This window comes from Spea bombifrons, chromosome 3 (assembly GCF_027358695.1).
Source record: "Spea bombifrons isolate aSpeBom1 chromosome 3, aSpeBom1.2.pri, whole genome shotgun sequence".
In the NCBI taxonomy this organism is placed as follows: Eukaryota; Metazoa; Chordata; class Amphibia; order Anura; family Pelobatidae; genus Spea; species Spea bombifrons.
Window position 1 is genome coordinate 27,251,725 of NC_071089.1, and position 18,124 is coordinate 27,269,848.

Genomic DNA, 18,124 nt, shown 5'->3' on the forward strand with positions numbered 1-18,124 from the left:
TTTAGTATATATTTAGCATTTGAAAAAATTCAAAATGTTTTAAAAAATGTTTTATTAGCACATCAAATCCAATGCGCAGTCATAACGGCAATAATACTTATGTAGGACCAATGGTGAAAAGCCATGTTATATCATAGTGTTATTTTGGTTTGATCAAATGTCTTGCACAGTTACATAGTAAAATAGGAAAAAAAAACAACAACATTGCTGTAAAACATCTTAAAAAGTAAACCAATAAAGTAAATACAGATTTATTTGTTGCATTGTATATTATGGCACAATGGTAATGACTTATTTAAGAAACTCACAGCAAGAAATGAGATGCAGAATGAATAATATCTTGGAACAGGGAGTTAATTTTAAAACAGACCACGTGTAAGATTGATCAAGCACGGGATTAACAGCATATGTACTCTTCTGCTGTAAAAATGACAACAAGCAAAAATAGAAAGAACCTGAAGCAGGACCAGAGATGAACAACATTCTTAAATAGGAAATTCTTTCTGTACCGGATTATCCATCAGACACACTAGGCAATGAACTCTTCAGATTCCTGGTACCCTACTAGTGAGCGCTGGGGGACCCTGATGTCATAATGTTGCCACACTCATAGTTGAAGGCAGGATACTTTACCTAGATGGTATGAATGCCTAGGGGCCCAGAGGGTCTTAATTGTTTCCTTTCTAGACTGACAATTCACTTGAAGACACACAAACATATTGCATAAAAGATGATTTCTTAAAGCACTTGATTGCACAGTATTTCCATGCTATGGAAGGTCCTGTTTGTTTTTTTCTTCATTAAGAATATTGAATTTCTTCTCTCACTTGTTATCGTTATTCATTCACTCTCCATTCATCTAGAATTCCTTCAGTTGATTTGGTGAGGAATATACAGAGACCTGGAAAACACAGGGACAGGTCCAACAGTGGTAAATGGAAGGCCGTTTGTCAATTAACAAAATCCTCTGTACATAATGGGAAAATTTGTTTCCATTCATCCACTTTGTAGGCATACAGGATTTTGTGCTTCAAACATATATTTGTAGTCTCTATGTAGATGCACTTGAAGTCAGGTTTGTAGTGCATGGGACGCTTTAGAGATGGTAGAGTCCTTTACCCTGCACCTTTCAGTCATACACAAGAGTCTCTGGCAAATTTTAAATGTAAGATCTTGGTCCTGCTGATAAATGGATATGCGGTGCACAGACACCCGGCTGCTACGATCAAGCCCAGACTGCACCAAGCACAAAACAAAGACCAGTTGTATCCATGCTCCACGTCACTTGGAAGCCCATAAATTGATTTTGGCAGGCGATTCAGATCATAAGAGACACTTGCTGCATAAGTACACAAAGATATTGTACAAAATATTCCTGAAAATGTCAGAAAGACATAATTAGTACGGGTTCATTTATAATTTATTTTTTAAGTAGAAAATTATTGCTGCGGGGTAATAGGGGGGCAAAAAGAAACAACATAGCCACAAATGGCGCTAGCCCTAATAAGAGACAACCCTCTTCCTGGCTTCTATAAGAGCTCTAGAAGGCCAACCCTGGGAGTTTCCCAGGTACGATGATTAGTCTTAAAAAGACTACTTTTACTACTACTACTTATAGTATGTGTATGAACATATTTCATATTTATTTCATATACGTATATGTGCTTTTAAATAAAATACCTGTCATGAGAAAAAGAAGTCCAGAAACATGCTGTGTCAGGCTCTCCTCCCAGAAGAAGCTTACTGCAGCCACTATGCATCCACATAGGAGGACGGCGGCTGCCATTCCCAGGAATCCTGCTGTTATTCTTCGTAAATCTGTATAAGTGGAGATAAGACAAAAAAAAGTGTCCAAAATCTCCCCAGACTAGAGATCAGAGAGTCTGGGAACTGTACATATTTATGAATACATTTTACTTCTCCACACTGATTAAACACTTTAATCCTCTTATATAGAGCTGAACTTCAAAGACATAACATTGGCTGAAGCCTTTTTGTCTTCAATGTTTGCTTCGCTTAACTAAACTTCAAAATACATGTAACCTTTTCAATGTTTTCTTTTCCTGTACATTTTGAAAGTTATCTTTCTCATTAGAAATTATCCACCTATGATTAGTTTAAATGAATCCCCTTTTTATCTACATGAAATGGCATCACTGTTCTAGAGCAGGCAAACTTAATGTATTATTGTGGAAGCAAATATGTTTTTAAGTGGTATTAAGTTAACATAAATACCGTTTGAAACACAAACAACCGTTTTGAATAATTGTGTGTTTTCATTGGGAAAGATGAATAATCCAAATACTATTCTAACTGATTTGATTGCACTATATACTTAGAGTTTAGATACAAGTTTCATTGTGATCAACATTTGTTTATTTGCTTATCTGGAAATGTATCTAGTAACTTTAACTGTAGATATTTTAACATTTATGAAGATAGGGAAGAAATGGGTTTATTCACTAAAGGGAGAGTTGACAAGGAGAGTTGTGCTGCAGCTTCTTCACTTCACTGTCCATTGAGAAGGTCTAACCCCAGTTAGTTGTTGCAGCAGGAAGAGTATGGCTGATCGTGTATAATGTATAGTAAATCAGTGTGAATTCTTCAGTATACAAGGTCATCTCTCCCCTTCTTGCTGGGGTCACCTGCCAGCAAGCCCTTGGCCCTTCATAATGAATAGTCAAGTGAAGTTGTTGAAATCACAACTTTCCTGCAAACTCTCCTGTTAACTCTTACTTAAGTGAATAAACCACAAAGATCACTAAGGTTATACAAAGCCACATTAGTCACTGTCTGTATAGCATTCTGTTTTTCCTGCCATCACATAACTAACCCTAACCTCCGCCACTTCCATTATTCCACTGTTGCAGAGTCCAGTGTCGATGTGCGCTACACCACTCTAGCCGGTGTTTTAGTATTGACTAAAGTGATCTTCGGCTTGTGTGCAGCTGCACGGCAATGGAAACTAATTTCATGAAGCTCCCGACACACTGTGCTTGGGCTGATGTTGTCTCCATAGGCAGTAATGCCCCAGAAGATAGGTGACTTTTTTCATCATTCAGCCCTGCTCTGTGAGTGTGAATGGTCTACTGCTTCATGGCTGAGCTGTTGTGACTCCTAGATGTTTCCACTTCACAATAATAGCACTTACAGTGGACCAGGGAAGACCTAGCAAGACAGAAATGTGTCTACTGGCAATGCTTGTCTGTGGAGATGGCTTTCTATGTGCTTGATTTGATACACCTTTTAGAAATGGCTGAAACAGCTAAACTCAATAATCAGGAAAGGTGTCCACATACTTTTGGTCATATAGTGTACCTCAAACCTTTAACTAAGCACTTTACCTATCACTTTTCTGCATCTTCAGGCAAAACAAAGTCATAAAAAGTTTAAAACTCAGACTACTAAATTTTTAAATCCTATGTTAATAACACAGTATGTCAAAAATGGTATATTAGAAAGTTTGGAAGGGGACTATCTGCATTAGACCTTTTAACTTATGGTCTGAACAACAACCAATATTCAATATCAGCCACATAGCGTTAGGAATAGTAAATCACCTCTCAGAAATGAGAAGAATGTATAAGCAATGCTAAAAAAACATTTCATAGTACTTTATTGATAGAGACTCTGTATCAAGACTGGTTGAAGAAACGTAATAATCTTGACACAAATCTAATTAAAAAGACATTTGATTTATTAGTTATTTTGTGTGGCTATAATGTGAGTATTGATTTCACGTCACCATGTTATGTAAAGAATTTATGTGAAATTCAGATGTATTGATGCCATAACAATTAATAGCATATTTACAACTACATATCTGTGACATGAAAAATTCTTCCTTCTAAAAGTTACTTTTTGTTCTATAATATAATTCATGTTTAAGAGGACAACAACTGATAACTGTAGAGGGAGATGCTTTATTTGATAAAGTATATTTGAAAAGATGTGAATTTATTCTGATTGGTTTGTTAATCCTCTGTTAATCCAGTGTTAAATTTTGCAATGGCTTCTTTGTTGTCAGTTAGATGTTTTGAAAATACATAAATCATTATGGAAGGAGGTTAAAATACGTTCTGCAAATAGCGTGCCCACAGCCATAATGAAAGCTAAACCAATATCAATATAATTGGTGTGGCAAGGGACACTGGTTAGAGAATGTATGTAGTTACTACCATATTTAGAATCTTCCTAGAGTCGGCTACCTGGAACATATGAGTGGAGCTAGCCCCAGATAATCTTTAGAAGGGGGGCAGTAAACGTAGACAAACATCCCTAATGTAATAACACTATCAAATCTGTTGGTTTAGAGGAAATTATGGTTAATGGGTGGACTGAGTCCATAGCATTAAAAAGCATGAATACCCATATACATAATACAGAACACTCTCAGATCTTCTGGTGCCACAATCAATGCCTGGCTCAGCATAAAGTCTTGGGTGTTAAGGTGTACAACTGCACCTTAACTCCAGTCACTACATACTGAGCCAGGCATTGATTGTCAGTGTCTAGCTCAGTAAATAGTGATGTCAGTTATGCTGTAACACTTTTAGTGTCTGGCACAATAGATAGTGATGGCAGTTATACTGTATCACTGTCAATGTCTGGCTCAGAATATAGTGATGGCAGTTATGCCGTACAGCTATCAATGTCTGGCACAGTATATAGTGATGGCAGTTATGCTCTACCACTGTAATTGTCTGGCTCAGTGTAAAGTGATGGCAGTTATGCCGTACCACCGTCACTGTCTGGCTCAGTATATAGTGGTGGCAGTTATGCTGCACCACTGTCATTGTCTGGCTCTGTGTAAAGTGATTGCAGCTATGCTGTACCCCGTCACTGTCTGGCTCAGTATATAGTGATGGCAGTTATGCTGTACCATAGTCAATGTCTGGCTCAGTATATTGTGATGGCAGTTATGTTGTACTACCGTCAATGTCTGGCACAGTATATAGTAATGGGAGATATGCTGTATCACCGTCAATGTCTGGAACAGTATATAGTGATTACAGTTATGCTGTATCACCGTCAATGTCTGGCACAGAATATAGTGATTGCAGTTATGCTGTACCACTATCAATGTCTGGCTCAGTGTAAAGTGATGGCAGTTATGCTGTACCACCGTCAATGTCTGGCACAGTATATAATGATGGCAGTTATGCTGTGCCACAGTCAATGTCTGGCTCAGTATATAATGATGGTAGTTATGCTGTGCCACCGTCAATGTCTGGCTCAGTATATATTGATGGCAGTTATGTCATAGTAAATCTTTTACTTTTATAATTTTCAGATTGATTTTCTGTATTTATATATTCATGATTAGAATTACCTGTACTTTTAAATTGCTGCTGATATTATTTAAAATATATTTAATAATAATTATATTTATGTGATGTGTGAAAACCACAAAGCAAAAGTTAGCTTTTTGAATTACTACAAAGACTGAAAACTAGCTATAAGGGGAGAGCACAAGGGAGGGGCTTAACCAATAAAAGTTGTGACCATGATAGGGTGTGGCTAAGGGAGGGGAATCACCACAGGGGGGCCAGTAATCATGCTAAGCAAATGACTTGCTAATATATTGGGATTTACACACACAAGGGGATCCTTTGTGATGGTATTTCCAAAGGGCTCCACCGGATCTTTATCCCCTATCTGCCCCATAGCATCTACATTCTAAATATGACATAAAGCTGCCTATAAACAAACTGTTAACTCAAGAATTAAATAATAGATCCTGCCATGACGCTTGTAGAAGTCCCTACTAGATAAATAATGTTAATTTATTCTATAGACATTTTGTGAAGAAGGAAAACAATATGACTTTAAATGATTCAATTGTTTGGAAAACAAAGTAACTTCCCATATGTCTTGGATACATATGTTGCAATAATCTTCCTTTACATGCAGCACTTTTGTTCAGTAGCGTACCTAGCGGGGGGCGGGGGGGGGCGGTCCGCACCGGGTGCCGCTCATCAGGGGGTGCCAACTTGCCGGCACCCGGCACCCCTCCAGAGACGGACAGCAATGTCCGCCGCTGGAGGAGCAGGCTCGCAAGAGAGCGGTATCGGAGGTCTTTAACAGACCTCCGGCTCCCTTGAGTGATTTTAAGCCGGTTCCCTTGAACCGGCTTAAAATCACTCAAGGGAGCCGGAGGTCTGTTAAAGACCTCCGATACCGCTCCCTTGCGATCCGCGCGTCAACTGCTGCTGTGCAGAGGGCACTGTGGGCGCGGCTTCAGTGCCGCCGGGATCTGACAACAAACCCCGGCGGCACTGAAGCCGCGCCCACAGTGCCCTCTGACCCGGAAGAAGACAGAAGAAGAGGAAGACTGCTGTAAAAAGAAAAGACTGCTGTAAGAAGAAAAGAGGTAGAAAAGAAGGTAGGAAATCATTCATTAAGACTGAGTGACAGTGACAGTGACAGTGGATTGGTATGTGTGGAATCTGTGGATTGGTATATGTGTGGATTGGTATGTGTGGAATCTGTGGATTGGTATATGTGTGGATTGGTATGTGTGGAATCTGTGGATTGGTATATGTGTGGATTGGTATGTGTGGAATCTGTGGATTGGTATATGTGTGGATTGGTATGTGTGGAATCTGTGGATTGGTATGTGTGGAATCTGTGGATTGGTATATGTGTGGATTGGTATGTGTGGAATCTGTGGATTGGTATGTGTGGAATCTGTGGATTGGTATATGTGTGGATTGGTATATATGTGGATTGGTATATGTGTGGATTGGTATATGTGTGGAATCTGTGGATTGGTATGTGTGGAATCTGTGGATTGGTATGTGTGGAATCTGGATTGGTATGTGTGGAATCTGTGGATTGGTATGTGTGGTATGTGTGGAATCTGTGGATTGGTATGTGTGGAATCTGTGGATTGGTAAGTGTTGATTGGTAAATGTGTGAGAGTGATGGGTGTTATGCTGTACCATTTCCAATGTCTTTTTCATTATAATTATACTCTAAAGTACATCATAACTCCCATCACTCTATACTGTTTTGTACAGTGGCAGAGCTGGGAGACAGAGGCCTTGCACCCCCACCGCAGGGTGCTGGTCAGGTTCTATGTGGGCAATGTGGACGCTGGCTTTGGGGTGTGCAATCTGTGATCTATGCCTGTAATTTAGGGTGTTTTATCTATAACTTTAATGCTGAGTTTTTTATGTGAATTCCAATTGATCAATACCTGCAAAGCTGGGTTTGTGTGTTAATGTGTTGGTCTGTATCTGCTATGCTATGTTTCTATACATTATTTATGTTTACCAGCAAATACAGGATTTGTATGTCTTATTCAGTTGATCAATACCTGGGGTGCTGTTTCCATGTGTTGTTTATTTGATCTATACCTTCAGTGCTGAGTGATTTCCAGTTGATCTATACGTGCAATGCTGGGTTTGTGTGTTCTGTTGATTTATACCTGCAATGCTATGTTTCCATACATTATTTATGTATACCTGTAAATACAGGATATTTATGTCTTATTCAGTTGCACGTGCTGTTTCCATGTGTTGTTTATTTGATCTATACCTGAACTACAGGGAGTAATTAAAAGAGAGTTGTGGTTTAGTGACGTAGGGGACAAATGGACTTTGGGGATGATTACGGGGAGAGGACCTCCCAATGTCACGGTGCAGTCAGAAGAAGGGAAGGCTGTACTGACTCTCACAGTCTTCCCCTGATCTGCAGTTGAGGGCAGTACAGCATAATCCCTATCACTATACATCGATCTAGACATTTACAATAATGCAGCATAACCCCTACCACTATATACTAAGCCAGACACTGAAGTGGTAGGCCTACACCACATCAATGGCTTTGTATATAGTGATATGGGTTATGCTGCATTATTGTAAATGTCAGGCTCAATGTATAGTGATATGGATTACGCTGCCCCACCGTCAATGTGTGCTCAGTATAAAGTGGTAGGTGTTATCCTGTATCACCGGCAATGTGGGCCTCAGTATATAATAACAGTTATGTTGTACCACCGTCAGCGCGTGCCTCAGTATATAATGGAAACAGTTATGTTGTACTACTGTCAGCGCGTGTCTCAGTATATAATGATAGCAGTTGTGCTGCACAACTGTCAATGTCTGCCTCAGTGTATAATGATAGTTATGTTGTACTACTATAAGTGTCTAGCTCAGTATATAAAGATAGCGGTTATGCTGTACCACCATCAATATCTGGCTCAGTTATAGTGATAGGTGTTATGCTGTTCCACTGTAGTATCTGGCTCAGTGTATAGTGATAGGAGTTATGCTGTTTCACTTTAATGTTTGCCTCAATATATAATGAAATTACTTAAGCTGCACCACCGTCAATGTCTGTCTCAGTATAGAGTGATAGGCATTATGCTGTACCACCGTCACTGCCTGGCTCAGTATATAGTGATAGGTGTCATGCTATACCACAGTCAGTGTCTGGTTCATATGGTGTATATATAATCATGAGTCGACATGGCAACACCACTATATATGCAAATGCTTAAATAAAAAGAGAACAATGTTATGGTGACTCCTGATTATATCAGAATTTTTTTTAGTTTATAGTGTCTTTAGCTGCTTAGCCAGTACTTAATTTGTAATGTTTGTCACTCATTTGTTAGGTCTTCTTAGAAACTTGTTGTGTTTGTTGTTTTTTGGGGGGGTTATTAAAGAAATCACTATTATATGTTCAGTAAATGTTATTTAAACATATTTATTTTACTTATAAGTTATTATTTTACTTTTTCAGATTTCTTGTTGTTTACAGTTGACATTAGACTTGGGCACCAGGGGGCTCTTCGTGTTCGTCTTCGTGCTCGTCTTCGGGGGAAAAAAAATCTTCGTATTCCGCGAATATTCGCCCGTTCCTGTCTTCTCTTCGGGCGAATATTCGCGGACATTCTTCGTGCTCGTTTAATCTTCGTTTTCCTCCTGGTTGCCTAGCAGGGGTTAATACGGGGTTAATAACACATCACAGCAGCAGCAGCTGCCGTGAAGGTACGTGTGTGCAGCTCTATTGGTCGTTTCGGCAGGGGGCTGGTCTGGCATCAACGAGTGAATTGCAGAACTGCAGAATGCACTTCATTCGTTGATGGCAGGCGAGCCCCCTGCCGAAACGACCAATAGAGTTGCACACACATACCGAGGTGTACTGTCCATAGATGTTTAATAAAAGAATAGGGAATATTTTACATTTTTAAATTGATTTTGGACCACTTTACATGCCTAACATTTGCTACCTATTTACAATGGCATACTTTGCAACAACCCAACTTACTTATTGGACAGGACTGGAAAATAGCAGGACTGTCCACCAAAATCTTGGGTGTGTTGGCAGGTATGCTGATGGAAAAATGTTGGACAAGAACTAAAAAATAGCTTAGGGTTAATGTACGGTTATGTTTAAGATTAGTAGCAGTGCACTGGTTTGGTTAAAGATGGATTATGTCTAAATAATAATAATTTAATTTTAATGTTTTTTTTTAAAAAAAAAATAGGGGTTTATTTAAATGTATTTTAAAGTTAGATTTATTATTTAGTACTTGATTATATTTATTAAATGTTTATAGTAGCGTTACCTACCAAGCTATAACTACCTATGTGTATTTGCATTTTGCATACCTAGTTTAGCTAAATTAGATGGGACAGGACTGGAAAAAAGCAGGACTGTCCCTGAAAAAGTTGGGTCTGTTGGCAGGTATGTGGATGGAAAAATGTTATAGGGTGAAGTGTGAGTTATAGTGTTAATGTAATGCTATTAGTGAGTGAAGGCCAGGGCAAATAACAAGGAAAACGTCCTTGTGTTTTGTGCATTGTAAGTGTGTGTGTATGTGTGTTATGTGTGATGTCACTGTGTGTTATATGTGTTATATGTGTTATTGTGTGTGTTATGTTTGGTTGGTTGTGTATCAGAAGGAAAATAATGAAATGGAAAAGGAAATGGGAAAGGCAAATGAGTGGGCAATTGGCGACCCGCTCACCTGTTTCACCCCAGGGCAAAGCACCCAAACACTGTCAGTCTTAGACGTTTGGCAGCAGACTTCCAGAGCTCAGACACAAGGCCCTAGCGTAAGCTGGCCACTCCGGCGGAGGTAGCAGGCGTTGCCACACCGCAAACAGAGGCAGCCAGGGGGGAGAAACTGCCCTTACCATTAGGGACATTTTGGGCATGACTCTAGCCAGGAAGCGAACTGGCAGAGAAGAGATGCTGGCACCACCACCAGCAGCAGCATTGAAAAGGCGAATGAGTGGGCAATTGGCGACCCACTCACCTGTTTCACCCCAGGGCAAAGCACCCAAACACTGTCAGTCTTAGACGTTTGGCAGCAGACTTCCAGAGCTCAGACACAAGGCCCTAGCGTAAGCTGGCCACTCCGGCGGAGGTAGCAGGCGTTGCCACACCGCAGACAGAGGCAGCCAGGGGGGAGAAACTGCCCTTACCATTAGGGACATTTGATTCATGACACTAGCCAGGAAGCGAACTGGCATCGAAGAGACACTGGCACCACCAGCAGCAGCAGCAGCAGCAGAATTGGGAAAGGCGAATGAGTGGGCAATTGGCGACCCACTCACCTGTTTCACCCCAGGGCAAAGCACCCAAACACTGTCAGTCTTAAACGTTTGGCAGCAGACTTCCAGAGCTCAGACACAAGGCCCTAGCGTAAGCTGGCCACTCCGGCGGAGGTAGCAGGCGTTGCCACACCGCAGACAGAGGCAGCCAGGGGGGAGAAACTGCCCTTACCATTAGGGACATTTGATTCATGACACTAGCCAGGAAGCGAACTGGCATCGAAGAGACACTGGCACCACCAGCAGCAGCAGCAGCAGCAGAATTGGGAAAGGCGAATGAGTGGGCAATTGGCGACCCACTCACCTGTTTCACCCCAGGGCAAAGCACCCAAACACTGTCAGTCTTAAACGTTTGGCAGCAGACTTCCAGAGCTCAGACACAAGGCCCTAGCGTAAGCTGGCCACTCCGGCGGAGGTAGCAGGCGTTGCCACACCGCAGACAGAGGCAGCCAGGGGGGAGAAACTGCCCTTACCATTAGGGACATTTGATTCATGACACTAGCCAGGAAGCGAACTGGCATCGAAGAGACACTGGCACCACCAGCAGCAGCAGCAGCAGCAGAATTGGGAAAGGCGAATGAGTGGGCAATTGGCGACCCACTCACCTGTTTCACCCCAGGGCAAAGCACCCAAACACTGTCAGTCTTAAACGTTTGGCAGCAGACTTCCAGAGCTCAGACACAAGGCCCTAGCGTAAGCTGGCCACTCCGGCGGAGGTAGCAGGCGTTGCCACACCGCAGACAGAGGCAGCCAGGGGGGAGAAACTGCCCTTACCATTAGGGACATTTGATTCATGACACTAGCCAGGAAGCGAACTGGCATCGAAGAGACACTGGCACCACCAGCAGCAGCAGCAGCAGCAGAATTGGGAAAGGCGAATGAGTGGGCAATTGGCGACCCACTCACCTGTTTCACCCCAGGGCAAAGCACCCAAACACTGTCAGTCTTAAACGTTTGGCAGCAGACTTCCAGAGCTCAGACACAAGGCCCTAGCGTAAGCTGGCCACTCCGGCGGAGGTAGCAGGCGTTGCCACACCGCAGACAGAGGCAGCCAGGGGGGAGAAACTGCCCTTACAATTAGGGACATTTTGGGCATGACTCTAGCCAGGAAGCGAACTGGCAGAGAAGAGATGCTGGCACCACCACCACCACCACCACCACCACCAGCAGCATTGAAAAATTGGAAAGGCGAATGAGTGGGCAATTGGCGACCCACTCACCTGTTTCACCCCAGGGCAAAGCACCCAAACACTGTCAGTCTTAGACGTTTGGCAGCAGACTTCCAGAGCTCAGACACTAGGCCCTAGCGTAAGCTGGCCACTCCGGCGGAGGTAGCAGGCGTTGCCACACCGCAGACAGAGGCAGCCAGGGGGGAGAAACTGCCCTTACCATTAGGGACATTTGATTCATGACACTAGCCAGGAAGCGAACTGGCATCGAAGAGACACTGGCACCACCAGCAGCAGCAGCAGAATTGGGAAAGGCGAATGAGTGGGCAATTGGCGACCCACTCACCTGTTTCACCCCAGGGCAAAGCACCCAAACACTGTCAGTCTTAGACGTTTGGCAGCAGACTTCCAGAGCTCAGACACAAGGCCCTAGCGTAAGCTGGCCACTCCGGCGGAGGTAGCAGGCGTTGCCACACCGCAAACAGACGCAGCCAGAGGGGAGAAACTGCCCTTACCACTAGGGACATTTTGGGCATGACTCTAGCCAGGAAGCGAACTGGCAGAGAAGAGATGCTGGCACCACCACCACCACCAGCAGCAGCATTGAAAAATGGGAAAGGCGAATGAGTGGGCAATTGGCGACCCACTCACCTGTTTCACCCCAGGGCAAAGCACCCAAACACTGTCAGTCTTAGACGTTTGGCAGCAGACTTCCAGAGCTCAGACACAAGGCCCTAGCGTAAGCTGGCCACTCCGGCGGAGGTAGCAGGCGTTGCCACACCGCAGACAGAGGCAGCCAGGGGGGAGAAACTGCCCTTACAATTAGGGACATTTTGGGCATGACTCTAGCCAGGAAGCGAACTGGCAGAGAAGAGATGCTGGCACCACCACCAGCAGCAGCATTGAAAAGGCGAATGAGTGGGCAATTGGCGACCCACTCACCTGTTTCACCCCAGGGCAAAGCATCCAAACACTGTCAGTCCTTGGCGTTTGGGAGCGGACTTCCAGAGCTCAGACACAAGGCCCTAGCGTAAGCTGGCTACATTGGCGGAGGTAGCAGGCGTTGCCACACCGCAGCAAGTGCAACCAGGGGGGAGAAACTGCCCTTACCATAAGGGACAATTAAGGCATGACACTAGCCAGGAAGCGAACTGGCAGAGAAGAGATGCTGGCACCACCAGCAGCAGCAGCAGCAGCAGCAGCAGCATTGGAAAAGGCAAATGAGTGGGCAATTGACGACCCGCTCACCTGTTTCACCCCAGGGCAAAGCATCCAAACACTGTCAGTCCTTGGCGTTTGGGAGCGGACTTCCAGAGCTCAGACACAAGGCCCTAGCGTAAGCTGGCTACACCGGCGGAGGTAGCAGGCGTTGCCACACCGCAGCAAGTGCAACCAGGGGGGAGAAACTGCCCTTACCATAAGGGACAATTAAGGCATGACACTAGCCAGGAAGCGAACTGGCAGAGAAGAGATGCTGGCACCACCAGCAGCAGCAGCAGCAGCAGCAGCAGCATTGGAAAAGGCAAATGAGTGGGCAATTGACGACCCGCTCACCTGTTTCACCCCAGGGCAAAGCATCCAAACACTGTCAGTCCTTGGCGTTTGGGAGCGGACTTCCAGAGCTCAGACACAAGGCCCTAGCGTAAGCTGGCTACACCGGCGGAGGTAGCAGGCGTTGCCACACCGCAGCAAGTGCAACCAGGGGGGAGAAACTACCCTCACCATCAGGGACATTCGAGGCATGACACTAGCCAGGAAGCGAACTGGCATTGAAGAGAGACACTGGCACCACCACCAGCAGCAGCAGAATTGGGAAAGGCGAATGAGTGGGCAATTGACGACCCGCTCACCTGTTTCACCCCAGGGCAAAGCATCCAAAAACTGTCAGTCCTTGGCGTTTGGGAGCGGACTTCCAGAACTCAGACACAAGGCCCTAGCGTAAGCTGGCTACACCGGCGGAGGTAGCAGGCGTTGCCACACCGCAGCAAGTGCAACCAGGGGGGAGAAACTACCCTCACCATCAGGGACATTCGAGGCATGACACTAGCCAGGAAGCGAACTGGCATTGAAGAGAGACACTGGCACCACCACCAGCAGCAGCAGAATTGGGAAAGGCGAATGAGTGGGCAATTGACGACCCGCTCACCTGTTTCACCCCAGGGCAAAGCATCCAAAAACTGTCAGTCCTTGGCGTTTGGGAGCGGACTTCCAGAACTCAGACACAAGGCCCTAGCGTAAGCTGGCTACACCGGCGGAGGTAGCAGGCGTTGCCACACCGCAGCAAGTGCAACCAGGGGGGAGAAACTACCCTTACCATCAGGGACATTCGAGGCATGACACTAGCCAGGAAGCGAACTGGCATTGAAGAGAGACACTGGCACCACCACCAGCAGCAGCAGAATTGGGAAAGGCAAATGAGTGGGCAATTGACGACCCGCTCACCTGTTTCACCCCAGGGCAAAGCATCCAAGCACTGTCAGTCCTTGGCGTTTGGGAGCAGACCTACAGAACTCAGACACAAGGCCCTAGCGTAAGCTGGCTACACCGGCGGAGGTAGCAGGCGTTGCCACACCGCAGCAAGTGCAACCAGGGGGGAGAAACTACCCTTACCATCAGGGACATTCGAGGCATGACACTAGCCAGGAAGCGAACTGGCATTGAAGAGAGACACTGGCACCACCACCAGCAGCAGCAGAATTGGGAAAGGCGAATGAGTGGGCAATTGACGACCCGCTCACCTGTTTCACCCCAGGGCAAAGCATCCAAGCACTGTCAGTCCTTGGCGTTTGGGAGCAGACCTACAGAACTCAGACACAAGGCCCTAGCATAAGCTAGCTACACCGGCGGAGGTAGCAGGCGTTGCCACACCGCAGCAAGTGCAACCAGGGGGGAGAAACTACCCTTTCCATTAGGGACATCTGAGGCATGATTTCAGCCAGGAAGCGAACTGGCAAAAGATACTGGCACCACCACCAGCAGCAGCGTTGGAAACGGAAAAAGGTGAATGAGTGGGCAATTGACGACCCACTCACCTGTTTCACCCCAGGGCAAAGCATCCAAAGACTGTCAGTCCTAGGCGTTTGGGAGCGGACTTACAGAGCTCAGACACTAGGCCCTAGCGTAAATTGGCTACACCAGCGGAGGTAGCAGGCATTGCCACACCGCAGCAAGTGCAACCAGGGGGAGAAACTACCTTAAACATTAGAGAGAAAAAATTTAACTTTCCAAGCTAAGAGCTGGGTAACCCAATTTGGGCAGATTGAATTTAAGAAAGGCAATCTGCTCCATCAGATGAGGTGCCATGCGTGAGCGCTGTGGACTCAGTATGTTTCCAGTCATAGAAAACACGCGCTCACTTTGAACAGTGGTTGGCGGACATGATAGAAGCTGCTGCGCAACCCATGAGAGTGCAGGCCACACACTCTTCTTTTCATCCCAGTAGCTAAGAGGATCAACATTAGGAGCAGAAGGAACTTCACAGAGGTAAAGTTTGACCATTTCAGCAGCACTACTCTCCTTTCTGCTGCTAGCTCTGTCAGATGGTCCAACTATACTGCCAAGTGCCTCTTCCCAAAACGCAGCTGCTCCACTCAGCTGTGTTGTGCTGCTTGTGGCACTGCTGCTGATGCTGCTGCTAGGGGTAGCAGACCACATCATCTCTTCCTCCTCCTGCACCTCACCCTCCTCGGACAGCATTCCCATTTTACGCTGCCAGTCACGCACCTTGTTGACCAATTGCTCCCGGTAGCTACTGAGAACATTGAATTTCAAAGCTAGCTTTCCCTTAATTCTTGGATCACAAAGGCACGCTAGCATCATTTCGGGACTCTCTTCCATTCGCTTGCGAAGGTGTACTTTTAGCAGATCCTTCAGCTTCCTGACTATGGCTGCTACGTCAGGATGTAGAGTGCCACCTTGAACAGCCTCACGGTTTCCAAGGAACACATCCATCTTGCTGCCTAGATGGGAGAACACTGGGATTACCTGGGCCAGACTGGCAGTGTTTGAGCTTAAATTTTCTGTGGCATCCCTGAATGGTTTAAGGACTGCCACTAGCTGGGCGATCACTGTCCAATCCTCCCTATTCAATGGAGAGGTAATCCCTATATTGTGCTCTGAGGCAAGATTATGGATTGCCCTCTGCTGCTCCAAAATCCTCTCTAGCATGTCTAACGTGGAGTTCCACCGTGTACTGACATCCTGACGTAGGCAGTGTACGGGAAGACCTGACCTCTCTTGCTCTTCCCTCAAAAGTTGGCTAGCCTTAACACTATGGTGAAAGTGCCCAGCGATCTTTCTGCAGCGGGACAGAACTACTGCTGCCACATTAGTTCCTTCTGACATTGCTGCCTTCACTACAAGATGGATGATGTGGGCTGCACAGCGCACACCAACAATATGACCATCTCGCAGCGCTTTCACCATATTGGCACCTCCGTCAGTTACCACAAAACCAACTTCAACATTGGTGCCCGCCTCTGCTCCCACCCAAAGGCTAAACATTTTCCTAATCGCATGCAGAATATTTTGGGAAGTGTGCTTTTCATCCATCACTTCTGCATGGAGAAGGAATGATCGGTAGCCTGCTGCAGCAACTTCCTTAGACACACCGGGCTGCCACCAGTGTGCTGTCAAAGAAAGAAAGGCATGCTGGGCGCTAGGTGCACTCCACAAATCTGTAGTGAAATGAACACACTGACCAGCAGCCTTGGAAAGCTCCTCTTTCACTGCTGCAACACAGGACCGATACAGCGAGGGGACAATGTTCCTGCTGAAAGTGGAACGTGACGGAACTGTGTATTGTGGAGCCACAGCCGCCATCAATTGTTTGAAAGGCTCCCCTTCAATCATGGAGAAGGATGCCCCTCCAACAGCAATGAACTGACCAATAAGTCGCGTTACTTTATTGGCCTGCTGTTTGGGCATCGTTCTCTTGGAGTGGAATGCCCCAAATTCTTCCAGGGTGGGCTGGGCATGCAGTGCTCCAACCTGCCTTGGTCTCTGGCTGCCAGCACTAGTTGCTGCTGCTGCTGCTGCTGCTGCTGCTATTGGCTCAGAAGAAGAAGCTGTTGGGGTTTTTCCACGGCCACCAGCTATGCTGCCTGCACTAAGTTTTACCTCTGCATCTTTCCCCAATAGCACAGCGTTGTGTTGAGTGCTGAGGTGATGCTTCATGCTAGCACTGGTAAAATGGCCAGACACTTTCCCTCTGCTTATTAGCTTCCCACAATGTTTGCACTTTCCATAGCGCCCTTCTTCAACATTTTCAAAGTGCTCCCAAATTGGGGCGCGCATAGCCTTGGAGTGTGCCTTGGGTGCTGCTCTTACTGCTCGGGGTGGATGAACAGAGGCAGAACTAGTGGTGGTGGGACTGGTGGTAACAGTACTGGCCATAGTGGGACTGCTAATTGCTTTAGATTTGCTAGGTTTTGCTGCTGCTGCTGGTGGTGGTGATGGTGATGATCGTAGCGGAGAAGGTGGAGGCTCAGGGGAAAATTGTGCACTAGTCATTTGGACACTGCTCCCTGAGGAATCTGATTCCTGACCACTCATCTCCTCTACTTCCTCTGGCTCATAGTCTAGCTCTTCATTAGCCAGATCGAATGGAATTCCTGCTAGGCTGGAGCTAAGACTGATATCGTCGTGAGACTCGTGACTAGTAGTAGTGCGAGCAGGAAGAATAGACTCTGCACTTGGCCTCTCAGTCTCAGGCTCCTCTGCTACCTCGCTAGGTGGAGTTCCACTATGTGTAGCCCTCTCTCTAACTGTCTTTACAAAAATTTTGTAAGGACTTGGTGGCTTGCTAGAGGTACTAGGAGGACATGGCGTGGCGGTACCAGTGGGAACAGTAGGCGCAGCACTAGTGGTGGTAGAGGCGGTAGAGGTGGGGGTGGTGGTGGTGGTTTTCCCTACAAAGGAATGAGATCGCTTTGGTTTGGGACCCCTCTGAGTCTTGCTGCTAATTTGGCTCTGCTTGGTACCTTGCATGCTGCTGGTGGATGGGGAAGATGCTGCTTGGGGCAAAAGGCACTTCTTTTTAGTCACTGGGCTGGTACTACTTGTGCTACCCTTTAACTTTGAACGTGCTTCTGGTGCTTTAGGCTTTCCGTAAAAAACCATAGAGCTTGTGGGCCTAGCCGCACTACTACTGCCTGCTTTTGGTGCCTTTCCTTTACTTGATGATCCTTCAAGCAATGCTTCCCCAAATGATAAGCGAGAGCTTGGCCTACTTGGCCGACTAGACTGACGCAAAGGCTGCATCTTAGAACTGGTGGTGGTGCTGGTGGTGGTGCTGGTGGTGGTGGTGGTGGTGGTGGTAGATGGAGCTTGTCCCTCCTTAGTCCCAAAAGGAGGATCCATTTCAAATTTTGTGTTGTGTGTGTA

The 18,124-nt window shown here is 45.8% G+C and overlaps 1 protein-coding gene across 1 annotated transcript in view; it reads right to left on the bottom strand.

Moving 5' to 3' along the window:
- TMEM178A (transmembrane protein 178A) overlaps positions 1 to 18,124 on the bottom strand; it is a 120,287-nt gene continuing 102,163 nt past the window's right edge. Inside the window, exons 3-4 of the mRNA XM_053461333.1 lie at positions 1,681 to 1,818; positions 1 to 1,375 (exon numbers count right to left, since the gene is read on the bottom strand). Coding sequence (XP_053317308.1) covers positions 1,134 to 1,375; positions 1,681 to 1,818 — 380 coding nt within the window. The 3' untranslated portion in view covers positions 1 to 1,133. The remainder of the gene's footprint in view (positions 1,376 to 1,680; positions 1,819 to 18,124) is intronic.